Source organism: Benincasa hispida, chromosome 9, assembly GCF_027475165.1.
Source record: "Benincasa hispida cultivar pf3 chromosome 9, pf3_genome.v1.1, whole genome shotgun sequence".
NCBI lineage: Eukaryota > Viridiplantae > Streptophyta > Magnoliopsida > Cucurbitales > Cucurbitaceae > Benincasa > Benincasa hispida.
Window position 1 is genome coordinate 44,754,942 of NC_143486.1, and position 19,704 is coordinate 44,774,645.

At 35.0% G+C, this 19,704-nt stretch overlaps 1 protein-coding gene across 1 annotated transcript; it reads right to left on the minus strand.

Moving 5' to 3' along the window:
• Positions 1 to 8,614: 8,614 nt before the first annotated feature.
• Positions 8,615 to 8,986, minus strand: LOC150033845 (uncharacterized). Its single transcript, XM_090317090.1, has one exon. The coding sequence runs from the start codon at positions 8,984 to 8,986 to the stop codon at positions 8,615 to 8,617; it is 372 nt and encodes a 123-aa protein (XP_090173216.1).
• Between the last annotated feature and the right edge of the window lie 10,718 nt (positions 8,987 to 19,704).

The following is a 19,704-nucleotide window of genomic DNA, read 5'->3' on the forward strand; positions in this document are numbered from 1 at the left end:
CGAAACGGACATACATGTTCTTTTGGAATGAGAACTAGTAATCATCGACAAGCAAAAAGTTGGGTTATTGGACACTTAATAAAGTCCAAACACTAATTACGCATTGAGTATTTTTAAAGAATCATAATTGATGTCTAGAACATATCGTGTTTCTATGGTGGATATGCATATAATTAATGTGGATGATGGATATTTGGGGGGGTTTGTTGATCTTCGTTCATGGACATGTACTTGTATGGAGTTTAATTTCCTCGAGATCCCATGCTCCCATGCAATATTTAACAACAACCCTGAAAAACATTAATGCTCAAACATTATGTGCAAAATGGTTTATAGTTGAGTGTGTGCTTGCTGCTTACGCCGAACCAATCTTCTCAGTCGGACACAGTCAAGAATGGGATAGAGATGTTGGAGATTTTGAACCAATTCTACCATTGTAAAAGATAGTAAGTGTAGGTTAACGTCAAACCGTCAAGATACCTTCAATTGGAAAGGAGCCACGACAAATACACAGGCGTACATGATGTGGTCAGAGAGGACATAACAAGAAAACGTGCAGACAAACGTTGATAACACCTGGCACTGACCTATCTAGACTAAGTAATATGTAATTTTTGCTTCGTTTTTTCTGTACAACACCAATTATACTATACAATATGTACTTTTAGCACCAATTATACTGTACAAATTTATACTATGCAATATGTAATTTTAGCACCAATTATATTATGTACAACACCAATTATACTGTACAATATGTAATTTTAGCACCAATTATATTCTATACAACACTAATTATACTATACAATATGTAATTTTAGCATGAATTTATCTAAACGATCGCTTAGTTATTTATTTGCTTAGTTAAATGTACAACACCAATTGTATTCTAAAAATTTAGCACAAATTTATCTAAATGATCACATAACAAAATCTAAAAGATCAAATAACAAAATCTAAACAATCGCATAACAAAACCTAAATGATTGTTTAACAAAAACTAAACGATCGCGTAACAGTTAGCTGAACGATCGCTTAGTATTCTCTAAAACGATCGCATAACAAAACCTAGACAATTGTTTAACAAAAACTATACGATCACATAATAGATATCTCAACGATCGTATAACAAAAACTAAGCGATCGCGTAATAGTTAGCCAAATAATCGCATAATGGATATCTAAACAATCGCGTAACATTTAGCTAAACGATCGCTTAGTATTCTCTATACGATCGCATAACAAGACCTAAACGATAGCATAACAGATATCTAAACGATCGCATAACAAAAACTAAACGTTCTCGTAACAGTTACCTAAACGATCGTATAATAGATATCTAAACGATCACGTAACATTTAGCTAAACAATCGCTTAATAATCTCTATCTGATTGCTTAGTAAATATCTAAATGCTCGCTTAAAGTATTCGTAGAGGTGCGTTCACCAAATGGTTTGAAGGTTTTTTAAAAACTAGGGGTAATTTTGAAATTTCGCATGGGGAAAATGTCAGTGGTAGAAAAGTTTTTAGGAAGAGGTCATTGGTAGAAAAATTTTTGGGTTTCGAGTCATTTTGTGAAAATTTTCAGCTATAATGGGAAAGAAACTCTTCCTTCTATTTTCTACCAAAATCAGGTTAGTGAGAAGTTAGAGAATACACTACATATTTTTGTTTCTCTTTTTCTTTTATTTTCTAAAAAAAATAATATTTTAGTTATAGGAGTGTTCAACGGTCGGACGGAGTCAGTTTTGGACAAAAACCACCACTGGCCACTAATGAATCGGTTTTCATATGTCGGTTACCGAAAGATTGTGAAAACGAGGTATACGCTGGCCAGTCGAGCATACTATTGGCCGATCGATTTCGTCGGTTTTCATAACAGCATCAAGAAAGAGTTGAAGAAGAGAATATTGAATCTAAAGAGAATGTAGAAGAAGAGAGAAAAATGCAGAAGAGAGAAGCTCCACAAATGGAGAGTCAAAGAGAGAGGAGAATATAAAAAGAGAGGAGAGAAATTTTGGGTTAGAAGAAGAAAAGTTTAATCGAGAAAAGGAAGAAAAGACAAATGCATGATGGAGAGAGAAATGGGAAAAAATTAATGATGGATATAGAATTAATGGAAAGAGAAGAAATCAACATGAACATGAACAAGGGAGAGAAAATAATTTTTCAATATTTATTTTTTATTGATAATTAATGATTTTCACATCAACCAAGATGTAACGGTAGAAATGAGAGAGAACAAGAATTGTTTAACGGTGATTTCAATTTTTTTTTATTAAAGTTGCAATTGCCCCGTATATTTTTGTGATAACTATTTTATAATATAATATATATTAAACTATTGTTATATCAAATATAACATATAACTTATAGTTTAATATTGTATCAATACAATATAACCTATGGTTAATTTTCTCGATCACGATATTTAATATAAATCTTATTTATATTAAATTTAATTATGTATGAATCTAATTCACATAATTAATATTTGTATCACATTTAAATATTTATTTCCTCTCAAATCAACTTTATATTATAATGTATCAAATACATTATAGTAATTATATCAAACATAATTATATTATATCACATATAATTAATTCCCTCAATTAATTTGAATAATTCAAATTAATTCAAAAATTGATTCTCATTAATTTTTGTTGAACTGTAGAAGGGACCTTATGGACCTATAGCTTGAAGCTTCATCGCTACGTGAATAATTAATTAAACTCTTTAATTAAATTATTCATCATTCGTTAACTTTTGGGCACTCCACTAAAGACCGACAACTGCACTCTTCGATCTATAGATAAATTTTTGTGTCCATTGGATATAACCAATCAACAGTACGATGACCCTTCACAAATTGCTAGTAAGTAAAGCTAGACCAAAATTACCATTTTGCCCCTGTAGTTACATCTAACTTCTTAAGTATCGTTGATCTCTCTAATGAACAATAAATCATAGTCCAACTATGGCCAAACCCCTCTTCATAGTCCAACTATGGCCAAACCCCTCTTCGGCCAAGAGAGGGTGTGACGCCACATTGTTCAAGCCCGAAATCAACCCTTAAGGGAGCAATTTATCTACTTACCCCGACGTTGGGGAAGGAATGAATTCCTTCTTGTGTAGTTGTGTTTCTAGTAGGGGTGTATATGGGTTGGGTTGGGTTGAGGGTGTTTTCTAGACCAACCCAAAAATGGGGTTGTTTGGGTTAGCAACACAAAGAACCCAAATAAAGTCTCTAACCCAACCCTTAAAATTTGGATTGGGTTGGGTTGTCGGGTTATAACTTGTTTTTTTCTTTGTAATTAAAAATATGTAGATTTATATACAACACATGACTAATAACTAAAATCTCATAAAATTCAAATGTCAAATTCCAAATATCTAAGATGTTTATTGCAAACTTTAAATAAAGACAAATATCATAACAATTTTAAAAGAAAAACATTTAAAATTCACAATTAATCAATACAAAGTAATCAAATTGTAAACAAAGAGAAATATATAGTATATTTTATTTATATATATATAATTCGGGTTAGGATGGGTCAACCTAAATTTTTTTAGCCAACCCACGATCCAACCCAACCCAACAAAAATAGAAAAAGTTTACCCAACTCAACTCAAAAACAAAACTAACCCAACCCAACCCTTATATTTTAGGTTAGGTAGTTCGGGTTGTTCGGGTTGTCGGGTTATTTGAACACCTCTAGTTCCCATCTCCCCAATCAGACGAATCCCTAAAATGGTAGGCTTATTAAGTCGAAGATCTAGCCATTCTCACCCATACAAATCAAAGGACAACCTTCATATACAAGAGTTCACAACTCACTCAGGATTCAAGTCATGTTACTTATGGTCATCCTGGTGAAATGTAAGTCTCTATTATAAACGATATTATCTAATGAGACTAGTCATTTCGTGGTCCGGTCTTATACGAACTCCTTTGTATAGAATACTCCCGCTCACATTTCTCTACATGAATGATCAGGATCATACCACTTGTAGCACTTTACAACATAACATCTATAAAGCGGATCGTACTCGTAATGTAACCAGGATAAGGTATCCATCCTTATCCATCTACTACAGACCATTTAGGTTATCATTTAAACATGATCCACCCATATGTCTCTACGTACATGTTTAAGCTAAAAGATAACCTTGGATGTTAGTTTACTGGTTTGTAGATTAATGCAACTAAATGTCGAATAAAACATCATATATTTTATTAAATAAATAAGATGTTTGTACAATACAATTACAAACTATAGAACCCTACAGATTTAGGGCATTAACCCCAACAAGGGAGATGACTTCCACCCACTTGGAGACATAGTCAATTGCAACCAAAATATACTTATGTCTAGTAGAGGGAGGGAAAGGACCAATGAAATCAATTCCTCATATGTCAAGCAACTTCACTTCTAAGATTGAAGTCATTGGCATCTCGTTCTTGTTTGATATGTTCCCCATCCTTTGAACGTGATCAAAACTCACCGCATGAACATTTTCCTTTACTTACAATTGGAATCCTCTAGCATCTAGTTGCATACTAGGTAATTGACTACGTCAGCATACCATGGTTCCTTTGCGTTTAGACTCGTTAGTTTTTCATGTGGGAAGCAGTCCTCAATCTTCTTTTCCTTTCTCTTAATTTTCGTGTCCTCCAACCATGGCAAGTAGTTTGCAACCTGATTCTCTGTCCCCTTTCTATCTTTGATTTTTAAGTCAAATTCTTCAACCAGCAGCACCCACCTGATCAGCCTGGGTTTAGCATCCTTCTTTTTCATCAAATACTTGATCGTAGAATGATCGGCATATATGACTACCTTAGAGCCCACCAAGTATAGTATGAATTTATCTACAACAAATACCACGACCAATATTTCCTTTTTTGTGGTTTTGAGTTCTCTTGGACATCATTAAGGGTCTTATTGGCATAGAAGATAAGATGAAGGATAATGTCTTTGCGCTGATCTAACAATGCTCCGACTGCGTAGTTGCTCACATCACACATGAGTTCAAATGGTTGCGTCTAATTTGGCGCCACCAAGATGGGTGTAGAGATTAACACATCCCTTAACGTGTTGAACGCATGAATGCAAACATCATTAAAATTATAAGGCCTGTCCACCTCAACAAGTGCACTTAAAGGTTGGGCAATTTGGGAGAATCCCTTGATGAATCTCCTATAAAATCATGCATGGCTAAAAAAGAATCTTAAAGTTTTCACACTCACCGATGCTGGTAGTTTAGCAATCACATCGATTTTTTCCTGATCCGCCTCTAGGCCCGCCTTGAAAATCTTGTAGCCCAACACTATGACCTCAATAACCATGAAGTGGCACTTCTCCCAATTGAGAATCAGGTTGGTTTCTTCACACTTTTTCAACACATTTTATAAGTTAGTAAGGCAGGCACTATATGATTTACCAAATATAGAGAAGTCATCCATAAAGACTTCCAAGGAATTCAGAGAATATCGCCATCATATAACGTTGGAACGTCCCTAGCGCATTGTAGAGCTTGAAGGGCATGCGTCGAAAGGCAAATGTGCCAAAGGGATAGGTGAAGGTGGTCTTCTCTTGGTCTTCAAGCACTATGGCTATCTAGTTATACCCATAGTACCTGTCCAAAAAGCAAAAGTCAATCTATCTAGCATTTGATCGATGAATGGTAGAGGTAAATGATCCTTTTTGGTCACCTGGTTTAGTTTGCGGTAATCCATGCAGATGCACCAACCAGTGAAAGTTCTGGTAGGGATCAACTTATTGTTTCTATTTGTGATAACTATCATTCCTCATTTCTTGGGCACACATCGAACTAAGCTCACCCAGCTATTGTCGGAGATAGGATAAATGCTCTTATGTCGAGCCATTTGATTATCTCCCTTTTCACCATTTCTCGCATGGTAGGGTTTAACCTACGTTGCCTCTCAACCGAGCCTTCTTTTCCCTCTTGAAACCTAATCTTGTTCATGTAGTGATGGGATTGATGTCCTAATTCTTTCGGAGTCTCTTTGTTTTGTAAAGGTACACATTGTTCAATGAATAAAATAAGTGTTATTTAATTCTGGTATTTACTTATATTCAATAAACAAAACTTCTTGGTTATCTCATGTGAACTTAAGCATGTATATGTGATATACAAGTGGATCATGTCTTAAGTGATAACCTAAATCGGCCTGTAGTATAAGAATTAAGGTGGGATACCTGATCTTGGTGACACTACGGATACGACCCGCTTTGTAGAGGTTTACAAGTGTTGTAAACTACTACATATGGTTGATCCTGACCATTCGTGTGGAGACGTGGAGCGGGGGTGTCCTATACAAAAAGTTTGTATAAGACCTGGACCACGAGATGACTAGACTCTGTATATAACGCCGTTGATACTAGAGACTTGCATCTCACCTAAACGACCATAGGTGACACGACCTCAATCCTGAGTGTTTATGAACTTCTGCCTTTGAGGGCGGTCCTTTGATTAGTATAGGTGAAGTGGCCAGATTGCCAACTCAACATGCCTACCTTTTTGGGGACTTATCTGATCTGGGAGTTGGGAACTCAATCCACAAGATGGAATTCACTTCTTTCCCGAAGCAGGGATAAGTAAAGAGATTGCTCCCTTAAGGGCTGATTCCGGGGATTGAACATAGTGACCACAGCTTCTCTTTGGAAGAGAAGACTCAGTCATAGTAGGACTATGACTTATGTTCATTAGAGGGTCAGTGGTACTTAAGGAGACAGATATAACTACAGGGGCATAACGGTTATTGGCCCAACTGTACTTACGAGCGATCTGTGAAGGGTTGTCGCACTGTTGATTGGTTAAGATGGACACATAATATATCTGTAGTGAGGAGAGTTCAGCTGTCAGTCTTTAGTGCAGTGCCTGACAGTTAACGGATGGTGGATCTTGTGACTAAAAAGTTTAGTCAGTTATTCACGTACCGTTGGAGCTTTGGAGCTATAGATCCATGAGGTCCCATTGGTAGCTTGGATTCTGTTGAAGATCAATTCTTGGTGTTGATTTGAAATGTTCAAATTGATAAGAGGTATTTTGATTATATATGATATAATCAGTATAATGTGTAAGATACATCTAGTGGAGGATTGATGTAAATGAAATTTACATTAAGTATCAAAGAATAGAAAAATAACTATGGTTTATATGTTTCATGAGATGAAATATTAAAACTATAGGTTATAAATATAGTATGATAAATTAGTTATCATTTATATTTATAATAATATTAATTATTAGATAATTAATACCTTTTCTTTGAAATAACCAAAGTAGTGGGTGGTTATTGGATCATAGTAATCGTAAGTTTAAAAGAAAAGTGGTTTCCTATTTTTTTAAAAAAAAAAAAATTCAAAAGTTTGAAAAGAATTTTGAGTTTTCTCTCCGACGAAAAGAAACTCACGTAAGTCGTCAAGTAAATACAGATTTACTAAACGACGGCTGGACGAGCTAAACGATCGTGTAGGTGCAAGCTAAATGATCGTGCAGTGTTTACTAAATGATCACATAGTGTTGCTAGACGATTGCTGGCCCAAGGTAAACGATAGTGTAGAGTTTGTAGGCGACAAATTGAACTAAACAATCACATAGCTTTTGCTAGACGATCGCATAGTTTTATCTAAATGATTGGGCATCGACCTATACGATAGGTCTTCACTTCTCCCACTTGCCCAATCGTGTACGTGATCGTTATTTCCTCCGTTTGTCTGCCTCATACCAAGTCCAAACAGAGCCCACCCTCTAAATTATCACACCAAGAATACCAAGGCCGCCTTGTTGGTGGTGTCTGACTCAACTCGACATCGTCGAGGTTTTCTGGAGGCCGTTCGCTGTTGCGAAGGAGATCGTGACCGGGGAGATCGTTGAGGACGAGTGCGAAGTTTTCGTGCTGTGTTGCGGTCGTGTAGATCGAGCATTCGTGGTTGCTGTTGTTCGTTCGATAAGAGGCGCAAGGGAGCATGGAGACGTTTCTGCCGATGTGCATAGAGTTTTTCTTTCTATGCATTTGAGTTTATTCATGTGTAATTTCACTGTATAATTGTATAACCGTTTGTTTTGAAGACTACTGTAAATGTATTGTTGATTCATGATTGTAATTTGGAATAGTCTTGCTTCCGCTGGTCAAGGAAATCTCGTTTCCGATTTTCTTCATGTAGTACAAGGGATTGATCCCCTAAATGTCTGCTAGTGTCCATCCTATGGCCTTCGTATATTTCTTCAGGATCTGCAATAGGGACACCTCATCATCATGCTTAACGCAAAGGAGATATGACTGTAGAGTGTCATTATCTCCAAGATAGGCATATTTGAGGTGTGCAGGTAAGGCCTTGAGCTTAGAGAGCTTTTCCAATGATAGCTTAATTCTTGCTAATTCACGTCTATCCCAGTTCAGGGGTTGAAAGCTCAAGTTAGATGTAGTTACGACGTGGACAACCTCTTCCATCCCTAATTCTTCTTCTTCTTTCAGTTCTTCTTCACACATTTCCCAGCAACTCATCCCCATGTCATCTATGCACTGACAAGTTTCTAATTCATCTGAAAATCTCAATGCGTTGAACACATTGAATTTCACTTACTGATCATCAATGCAGATGGTCAACTCTCCTCTTTCCACATCAATCAATGCATTTTCCGTTGCTAAGAATGGGCATCCTAGGATGATTGGGATGTCTGTGTCAGCCTCATAATCCAAAGTAATGAAGTCTGCGGGGAAGATAAACCTGCCAACTTTAACAAGCACATCATCAATCTTCCCCTCTGGATACGTTATGGTTCTATCCGCCACCTGCAGGTTTACAGTAGTGGGTCTAGCCTCACCGATTCCCATCTTCTTGAAGATTGATAGCGACATCAAGTTGACGCTTGCACCAAGGTCGCATAATGCATGGCCAACATCCATTACTCCAATTGAACGGGGTAAAGTAAAACTTCCTGTGTCCTTCATCTTTGCGGGGATGGTGTTTTTAAACAACGCACTACACTCTTGAGTCAACACAACTATTTCAAATTCAATCGACCTTTGGTTATTTGATAATATATCTTTCAGAAATTTTACATAACTGGGCATCTGTTCAAGAGCTTCTACCAAGGGAATGTTGATATAAAGCTACTTAAGGACGTCTAGAAATCTCTTGAACTGTTGGTTGTCATCTTTCTTTCTTAGCCTATTGAGGAATGATGGCGATGCAGGCAAGACTTTACTTACTTTGTTTTTCTCCTTCGCTGCAACATGATCTTACGACGAGGATTCTAGATTGTATAATGCAAAGGCATCTTTGTCTGAAGAATTTAGTGTTATTGGTGGTCTGTTGAAATCATGCGTAGTATCACTGGAAAGATTATCAGTTGGTTCAGAATTTGTGGAATCGATTTGAAATGTAGGAGTCAAAATTTCTAGTACTGCTACAGCAAGAGATGTCAAATTTTCAGAGTCTCGAGAGTTTGTTGCCGAGTTAACCAATGTTCTTCCACTTCACAATGTCACTGCTTGACCTTGCTCCTTGCCATTACTGTGAGGGGCTTTAGTGTTACTCGGTAGGGTGCCTGATGGTCTATTTTTTCAATTTGCTGGCAATTTTCCCTACCTGAACTTCTAAATTTCGAATCGATAACATTTGGCTCTAGATCAACGCATCATTCTTTTGAAGATATTCTTTCAGAAGCAGCTCTAAGGATGAGGATGCATTAGAACTTGATGCATGTTGTGGGCTGTTATGGGCAAGTTGATGGCCTTGACTACACTGAGGGAATCCTGAGGGGTTATGTCTATGTGCTTGTTGTGGAGGTGCATTTTACTACTTAAGCTGTTGCTAATTTCCTTCCCAAGAGAAATTGGGATGATTCCTCCAACTCGGGTTGTATGTCTTGCTGAATGGGTTGTTGTGAATTGAATAAACGACCTGAGTGTGTGCAAGCATACTTCATAAGAGTGAGGCTCCCCGTACTGCACGCAACTTATAACAACGACCTAATTCAGTGCTTTAAGTTGAGTAGAGTTTGCACTCAAAGCACCTTGGTTAATAGCCATCGACTTTAGGAGGGAAGTGACTATAGTCATCTGGGCGACTAATGGGCTCACCACTTGTGACTCAATCAATGCACCATTCATCTTGCATTTATCACAATTCTTGTTGCGATACCCATCATGTACCCATTCATCAGTGTTCTTTAAGATCCTGTCTAGAATTTCCTTGGCTACTGTATATCTCTTGTCCATAAGCCCACCCGCAACGGATGTGTCGGCTACTAATTATGAAGCTCGATTTAGTCTACTATAGAAAATTTCCATTTGGATGCAGTCAGGTATGTTGTTATGCGGGCAATTACAAACTAGGCGCTTAAATCTGGCCTATGCATCACTCAAGGTCTCAGAATCTTTCTGTTCAAAGGTAACAATGTCTCACCGCCTCCTTACGTTGATGGTAGGTGGAAAGAATTTCTACATAAATCTCTGAACAAGCTAGTCCCATGAAACGATTTCATTTGGTTCCAAGGAATAGGCCCATTGCTTTACCTCATCTTTGAGAGTGTAAGGAAAAAAAGAGAGGCTGATCTTTTAGTATAATCCTAGGAATAGTGAATGTGTTGCACATCTCCACAAAGCTGGTTAGATGGGCGGGAGGATCTTCTCCAGGAACCCATCTAAACTATCCTGCGGTTTAGATCATTTGCAACATTATTAGCTTCATCTCGAATCGAGCATTCTCATCAATTATTGACCGCATGATGCTTATAGAATAATCATACAACTTTGGAGCTGCATAATTCTGCATTGGTATATTACGGTCATTAGCTAGTAGGATTGGGTTCTGCTGCACCTGTCTGTGTAGACCATTCCCCCGTTAAGGGTCATTGTTTTTATTGTTGGTCATATTCCTAGGTTGGTTCTTTCTTTGGTTTCTATTGTTTCCAGCTTTGCGACGGAATATTCGTTCAATCTCTAGGTTAATATCAAATTCAGGTGTGGTGCCCTCACTGATATACTTTTTGTAGCTTCGTCACTCAAGCTAAAAATACACCTTAGATTGAAGGGGTGCCTGCAAAAACACACAAAAAAAATTAGTTGTTGAGTCTCCGGCAACGGTCCCAAAAACCTTATGTTTAACATAACATCATTCATGTGTTATAGAGATATGACAAATGTAGCTAGCCACAAGAGGTGTGCGGTGAACAGATGTTAGAGAGCCTGGATTACTCTTGATTTTAGATTTAGGAACTTAGAATTGACTTCCCCCATCCCTAATTTCTCCATTCATTTTCCACTACAAGCTAAAGATGCTTCTTTCTTAAAATTCTCGAGATCATTCTTAAGTTTCTCATCGCTTGCTTAGTTAATTTCATCGCATAAGTTCATGATGACATGTCTTTAATTTCTTTTCCTTCATTGTAATTTAATTAGCTCTCACCACAAACACATTAACCACACAAACATTTTAGTAAATGAGTCCCTAAGTTCAACCTCAGTTCTCACCGAGAAAATTATATCCTGTTTATACTTGGACTTAATATAAGAAAACTTATGACAAACACATAGCTGAATGCATAATATAGCTACAATTGGACGCATAATTTATCTCAGGGTAACATCATTACACAATTCGAGCATAAGTTTTTGGCTCTTTAGTGAATTTAAACCACAAGTTCCTCCTTTTCCTTTTTTAAATTTCAAATCTATCAAGACTCCAAATTCCATTTTTTCTAATTTAAATCCCAAATCCTTTTGCCAATCAATTTAAATTAATTATCTTATCAAATTAATTTAAATTAAATATCTTCTTCAAATATCTAAATTTTGGTTCCAAAAACCAAAATTAATGGAAAACAAACTCAATAACTTAAAGTATTCAACTTAAATTCACCTAAAATTTTGGGATGTTATATTCTTCCTACCTTTAGAACTTTTGTCCTCGAAAGTTCAAACTCTAGAAAAACTTTTGATACTTAGTCCTTACTTTTTCCTCTTGCTTTCGAATTGCCTCATCAATCTAAGTGAATAAGTGTTTCAAACTTTTATTGCATGTAAAGATCTACCCCTTCTCTCCATTTAAATAACATCCCCAAATTTTTAAAGCAAAGACAATTGAAGTCAAACTCAAACACTCGTAAATATCCAACCCTTAACTTAGAAAGTCAAACCAAACTTATGTTCTTGATTCCAAAATATTGACTTCCTTTATCTTCTCAAAATATTAAAACTTTTCTTAATTACTATTGTTTTCTTCGCACTTATCTTTGTTGACGTTGCAAAATTTAAGATGTTCTTTTTATTTTCCAAGTGAAGTATAATCTCTATACCAAGACATGTAGTCTATAATTTTTCATGATTTACAGTTCCATTCCAAACTTCAAACTTTAGAAGGGTCCTCTCCAAAAGTCGACTTTGTTTTTAAACTCCAAATACTCTTTCCTCTTAGTGCAACTAATTAAATTTAAGTCTTTTCATCGCAATAACGACATAGACAAAACTCAAATACCCTTGAAGCATCTTGAATTTGATTCTTTAAAAGTCCTTAACCTCTCAAATCCTTTTTTTCCTCCATCTATCAACAATCTTAATTTCATGCACGACATGTGTTTTACATTAGTACGACTTCCATTATGCGCCCATGTATCCATTATCCACAATAAAATCACAATGTCTTTACATTATCCACAATAAAATCACAATGCAAACTCATAGTGTATTCTATGTTGGAAAATCTTCGTTACCAGCTTAAATGTGACCTTTCCTTTCTTTTTTTGCAAACATAATACATGGGCTTAGTACGTTTCAACTTAAAACATTTAATTTTTTTTAATGTCCTTCGAAGAGCTAAACTAACGTCGAATGGCTCTCTAACCCCTTTCCCCCCTCCCCTCCCCCCTTTTCTGATTAAGCCATAACTGAAAAACTATCTCATGCTATCCTTATCAACATGCTAAACAAGCAATAGAAAATAACCCATGCATTCAAAAAAGCACATACTTTCATATCAATCTTTTCATAAAAATTTTAATTAGTAAGATGTATCTGGCGATGACAAGGAATCCGTTGATAGGCCATAAAGACATTCTAAACCTACATTGTAAGTCAATCTATAGAACCATTAACCCTACGTTCTGATACCAATTGTAACGAACTGACTTTTTGAGATCTTTAAATGGGTCATTACTACCAATCATGCAAATTTTAATGTAAAAATCAGTTGACAATATTAATGTAAATAATAATTTTCTAAATACATAAATAACAAAAATAAGATTTGGTTCGGGATCCCTAAAAAAAATTTAAACAAAACCAAACATTTAAATGTCAAATCTCCAAGCTCAATCGTTCTATGAAAACACATTCAAAATCTTTTAAAAACTTGACACTGAGCGGAAGCCTTAGCACTATTCCCATATGGAACCTTCAACAGATCTCTTCACCATGCGCCTGTAACATTCTTTGCCTTTACCTGGAAAAGTATGAAATACTCAGTAAGTGACCTACTACTGGGCCCTCTAGGTAACATGTTAACCTTCCTATCTAGGCAACAGTGTACATCCTATAGCATATCAGTCATGCTGATCTCGGAAGATCACAAATCAGTCGTAAACGTGATCCTGAAGGAACACATATCAGTCATAGGAGTGAACCCAAAGGAACACAAAACAGTCTCAGGTGTGAATCTAAAGGAACACATATCAGTCGTAGGAGTGAACCCGAATAATACAAGACAATCATAGGTATGAACCCGAAGGAACATATATCAATCGTAGGAGTGAATCTGAAGGAATATAAAACAGTAATAAGTGTGAACCCAAGGAGCACGCATATCAATCATAAAAAGTATACCACTCGATAAAAAAGCAAACAGTTACCATCAATACTAGCATGAATCAGTCAATTATTAAACCTTATAATTTAACCACAGTTGTACTAGCATAAACAACATTCTGTGAGCAGACTACACACATGATATTCTATCTCATGTACACTATCACACTCAGCCCTAGATTACTCTACTTAAACCTAGGACAGGCTGTGACAACAGCAATCCCAAACATGCAGTGGAGTCTATTATCAAACTTGCCTCAAACTTGAAAGTTTACTTGAATTAAATACCTTGTTTACCTACATGTCGCAACAAACTGATGAGTCGGGTGGCAGCTTCTAGTCCACAAATCCCTATTGAAACTCAAGAGCAACCTAATGGAGAAAAACGTTTTGAAAAGGTTGAGCTAAAAACAACCAGTGAGTGGTGAAATTTTATAGGAAAATAACGTGAGGAAACAATAATCATACTAAATAGAAATAAAAATTTTGTAAATTGATTTAAAACATGTGCAATTCAAAAACTTGAGAGAGTTAATGCATATAGAATATCGTAAATATATTTTTGTAATCATAAGCATAAACTATAAATCGATGTAAAACATGAACAATTCAGAAACTTGGGAATTATCACATAAATAAAATCATGAGCATTCTCTTCCAAACGTGAATATGAACATGTAGAAACCTTCACCAAACTTGTCCCCTTACATGGTATATAGTAACTCGACGTATATAGCAGAGAAACATGGTCCTACTATATATCGAGCAAGCTCAAAATACATAGTAGAGCAAACGTGGTCATACTATTCACCAAGTAATCTCAAGGTAAATGGCAAAAAAAATATGGTCATACGTGCATGCAGAGCAGCTCTCAAAAGGTGCACCTTGATAGACGGTCCAAAGCCTATGTGTGTGCCGAAGTAGGTCCCAAAGACCTCATGTATATCATGGCTACACTACGGAAACATTCTTGTTGTGTAGAGTGGGAAATCACTATGGGTACAACGATCTAGTAGTTTGAAAACCACTTCAAACTTATACATAAAATTCGTCATTTCTAAAAATCATGTTTTCACATATCTCGTAAAATCGTTCTAAAACCACAATCGTGCTTTTGAACGAAATTTCATAAATCTAGAAATTCACTTGAAACATATTTTCTCTGAAATACTTTAAAACATAAGATCTTGCTAAAAACGTGATTTTACTTCGAAATCTTGACAATTATCTTCAACTTTACAAAATAAATTTTGATAATTATTCTTGAATATAAACCATGAAATTCATAAACTTTATATGAAAATCATATGAGAGTACTCTTACATCACTGTTAAATTTTATAACAATTAGCTAAATAATAAAACATTTGTAAAATAAACCACTCACAGAATTTGAATTACTATCAATCACACATCGGGTTGTTCGTTATTCCCCCTTCTGATTATCCTAGAATATTAATTCAATAACCATATATAGAATTACTCATTTGACCTCTCAATTGATCAAATACAAAAATTTAAATCATCCCATTTATCTCTCTCCTATACACTTTTTTTCCCCAAGGTTCATTCTTCACGTTGAGCCTCGCCATTCACAATCTCTCACCCATCAATTTCACCTTCACTTTTGTACTTCTAAAATTTTCCCATAATTTTATTTATTCTCTTTAATCACCCCTTCTTATTTCTTCCTTCCTTTCTTCCACCTTCTTTCTCTTACCTTTCTTCCTTGGGTTTCAAGCTTTGCTCTCTCTTTCTTTCTTTTATTTTTTTCCCAAATTATTCTCTATTTAACCTGTTGAATTAGTTGTAAGTCATTCTTTCCATCCAATCCTTTAAGCCCTAGAAAAAAAAAAAAAGAAAAAAAGAAAAAAACAATTTCAAACTTGTCACCTTCCATCATTTTTCCCTCAAAACCATAATAAATTTCAACTAAAAACAAGAGAAAATACCCAAAATAAAAACTTGGAAATTTTCACAAAATCCCCCACACCCATGTGGCTTGAATTGGAGGTACTCAATTCTTTTCTTTTCCTAATACATTATACTAAATGACTATTATATCTTTCATCTTTTGTAAAAATCCCTTTTTGCCCTTGTTTCCCAATTCCACTTTTCCCTCTTTTTTTCTTTTTTCTTTTTTTTACTCCTTACTAAATATTAAATTGGTTCTTACAAGTTATTGCCCCCTTTTGAAGAATTTTGTCCTTAAAATTCATTTCATCTAGTAAGTACATAACATAAATTGTAATATTCAATTTAAATGCCAAATTTTTGCTCTAGTGTCTTGATTCTAGAACTCCATATAACTGACAGTCTCCTAATCCATATTTGCCATATCAACCATTCACAAGTATATAAAGAATGCACCCACATTATTTCTCTTTTCCATAACTTGCTACCAATAATGTTTCTTCTTCTGGCAACCAATCCCATTCCCTCACTTACATTGTTTTTCTATGTCACCTATACATCTTACTCTTCTCTTGCATGTCTTGTCTTTCCAATCATATCTTGATCTAGTCAATTTTACCTACCAGTAATTCATTGAGTTTCAATTTCTTATACCCAAAACATTTGTTGCCGCCACGACTCATCATGTTCCTATGATACTATGCACCTCTCTGACTACATATAGTTAACATCCATTCACCATTCATGCCTTGTAGAATCTTATTGTTCTAATACCAAACTTTCACATCTCGTCCCAGATTATGCTACTTGAACCTAGAACGGACTACGACGACAGCAACCTTGAGCATGCAGTGGAGTCTACTGTCAAACTTGTCTTGAACTTGAAACCCAAACCAAACCCAAATTACCATGTTGATGCTCACGAAAAGTTTAGGGTCTGTTTGGTTCGTAGTCTGGATTCTGTCTTATATGTTTACAAGTTCACTGAGTTCATCGACGATGTGTTTGGCAGACAAACCAAATTATGTTTTTGGAAACTATTTTCAGATTCTATGATTCAAACAATGAAAATTTTGAAAACAACATTTTTATATTTTCATTGTATCCAAAATTTGAATTTTAAAATTTAAAATGCAGAACTATATTAAATAAAGATAAAAACATTTAGAAATACAGTATGTTATGTTATAAATTCAATTTAATCTTTTAAAAAATAATAGGTTAAAATATCATATTGATCCCCCGTATTTTGATGATTATTCCATTTTTTTCGGTATACTTTTTAATGTTTAATTTTGATTATTTTTATGAGAACTTAAAAGTATTCCCTACTCATCAAAATGGTCTTAAAACTAGCTTGGCAAAATAAATAAATAAATAAATGTAAACTTAGATGGAAAAGTCGACACAATTGGATTTTTTTTAAAAAAAATCAATTTTATCGTTCATTTTCTCTCTCTTTCCTCTCATCCCATCATTTTTTCTTCTTCAAGCCACTAATAAACCACTGAGAATAAAAATCAAATGTTCTGTCACTCTAAGAAGCTCCACGACGGTCCCCAATCTGGGTTTTCTTCTATGCCTCATCGGATTCACGTCCGCCACAATCTTCTTCTCTTCCACCTTCACTGATTTGTCCAACAGATCCGACCGTCGGAACAATCACCAAAGTGGGAGGAAATTTGGCTTAATAAATTGAGGAATCGGCCAATGGGGTTTCACATTATCAGAAATTTTGCACATGGAACAACACCGTCAAACCCAACTGGCCAACCGAACTCACCACCGCAAGCTCCGTGTTCGTCATCTTTGTTGTAAACCAATTCAAACTCCGTCACGTTCTCCTTCAGAATGTGCGATCCTCTTTGCGTTCACCGGGATCTTCAAGGAATTTGCCGAATGCGGCTGTAGAGACGACAGCGAAGCGATCTCATCCACCATCGCCACTTTCTTTTTTATGCTAATCGTCAAATTCGCGAAGAAATCGAACACCTGGGAACCTACTACGAACATGGTCTCAATCTTCTCCACGTAGCCGCTTGTGGCGTCCAATGTGAAGGAGAAGTGGCAGAGAATGAGAGGTTTACGGGAGTTTGATGGCTCTAGTGAGGAATTTGAGTTGTCTGTGAATTGTGGGGACGGGAGAATTTTGTTGTGTAAATTGAAACCTAAAGAGGGCCTCAGGATTATGTGGTGGAGTCAACATTGGGAACGAAGGCCTTGGGGTCATGAGAGCTGCCATGGCATCATGCCTTCGAGCTCAAGAGTAAAGTGGAGATGTTCAATTTCTCCATGGACGGTCCCGCAGGATCCTGTCCCAAACAAAATGGAGAGAGAGTGGGGAAAAAATTCTCCTGAACTAAAGAAAAAAAGGAATCGAGAATGTATTTTTTGGCCTCTTCTCGTTCTCCGTCTCCACCCCGATTAATTTTTACATATTTATTTAATATAGTTATCTAATGTTATATTATTATTATTATTATATAAATATTACATTTAAATTTCAAATTTGATTATTTATTGAAAAAAATAATGAATATGTTTAAATTTAGATTATATATGTGAATAATTTGGTTTATATTTATTTATTTCTACTAAAAAATTAATTAACTTTTTTAGGCCAAAATTTATGTATTTTATCTTTAAATTCAAATTATCATATAAAACCAACCATAATAAACAATTTAGTGATAAAGTTAATTATTTAATTAAAATTAATTAGCATTTTACAAAAAAAAAAAAAAAGTAACGGGAAAAAATTCCCCACGGAGAACCCGATCCCTGCAAATTTTCCATGGGAATCCCTGCTCCGATCCTTGTGAGAATTTCACGGGATGAGGAACGAAATGGAGAGTGGGGACGGGATGGGGAATGGCATTTCGGCCCGCCCCGTTCCGTGGACATCCCTAGAGCAAAGTAGGTGAAACTTATCCAAGCAACCAAGACCGAAGTGAATGTTTTTATTTTTATTTTCTCTTTGCCAACTCAGCGGATTATTAAGTCCAATTTAATAGGCGTGGACCATTTTTAAGTTTTATTAAAAGTACTACATTTAAATATTTAAATGGAATAATTAGGGATCAAAACGATATTTTAACTAAATTAAAATAAGTATTATGTAATATATTATAGATTGAATTAAATTCTAAATTTAGTTTTTATGGTTTTAATAAAATTAAAATTTAGAACTTAGTTCTTATGGTTTGATAATAACTTCATATATATAGCCTAAATGGTTTGTTAATAATTCTATATATAGTTCGTTCTCTTTAATAGTCTACATCATAAGGACTATTTATGAAGCTTTTATCAAACCATAGGTGGTAAAATTCTAATTATTTATTATAAGACCTGAATTTTAACTTCTTCCAAACTATTGGAACCAAAATTTTAATTTATCCTATAAATTATATAATATTACAAAATAATAATTATACAATTTTTTAAAATATAAAACCATGATCATAAATAAATTAATAATAATTTAGTACGAACTAATATTTAGTAGATAACTATTGTTTAAATTAGAATTCAATTTTAAAATTTTTCTACCAAACACATATTTTAAAATATGAAACACAACTCTGTATCCATTTAATTCCTTATTTTCAAATTTTCTATTCTAGTAGTCCTCTCCATTTTGGGGTCAATAATTCCAATATTCACCAAATTTATTGAAAACTTTGAGGCTCTTTATACTTCAAGATTGCAATATCTTAAGAGGGCAATAAATTCTAATAAGTTTTTTTATTAAAAAAAAAAAATTAAATTTTATTTTTTATATTTTTATAACACATTATAAATCCAAACTAACAAGAACTAGAAAAACAATATTCTGCCTTAGAAATTCAATGAATTCACATAGAAAAATCCTTCCATCACACATGAGAATAGATCCTATTAAGTACCCTTGTTATATGATTCTATGATCATCTAATATGTTGAAATTTT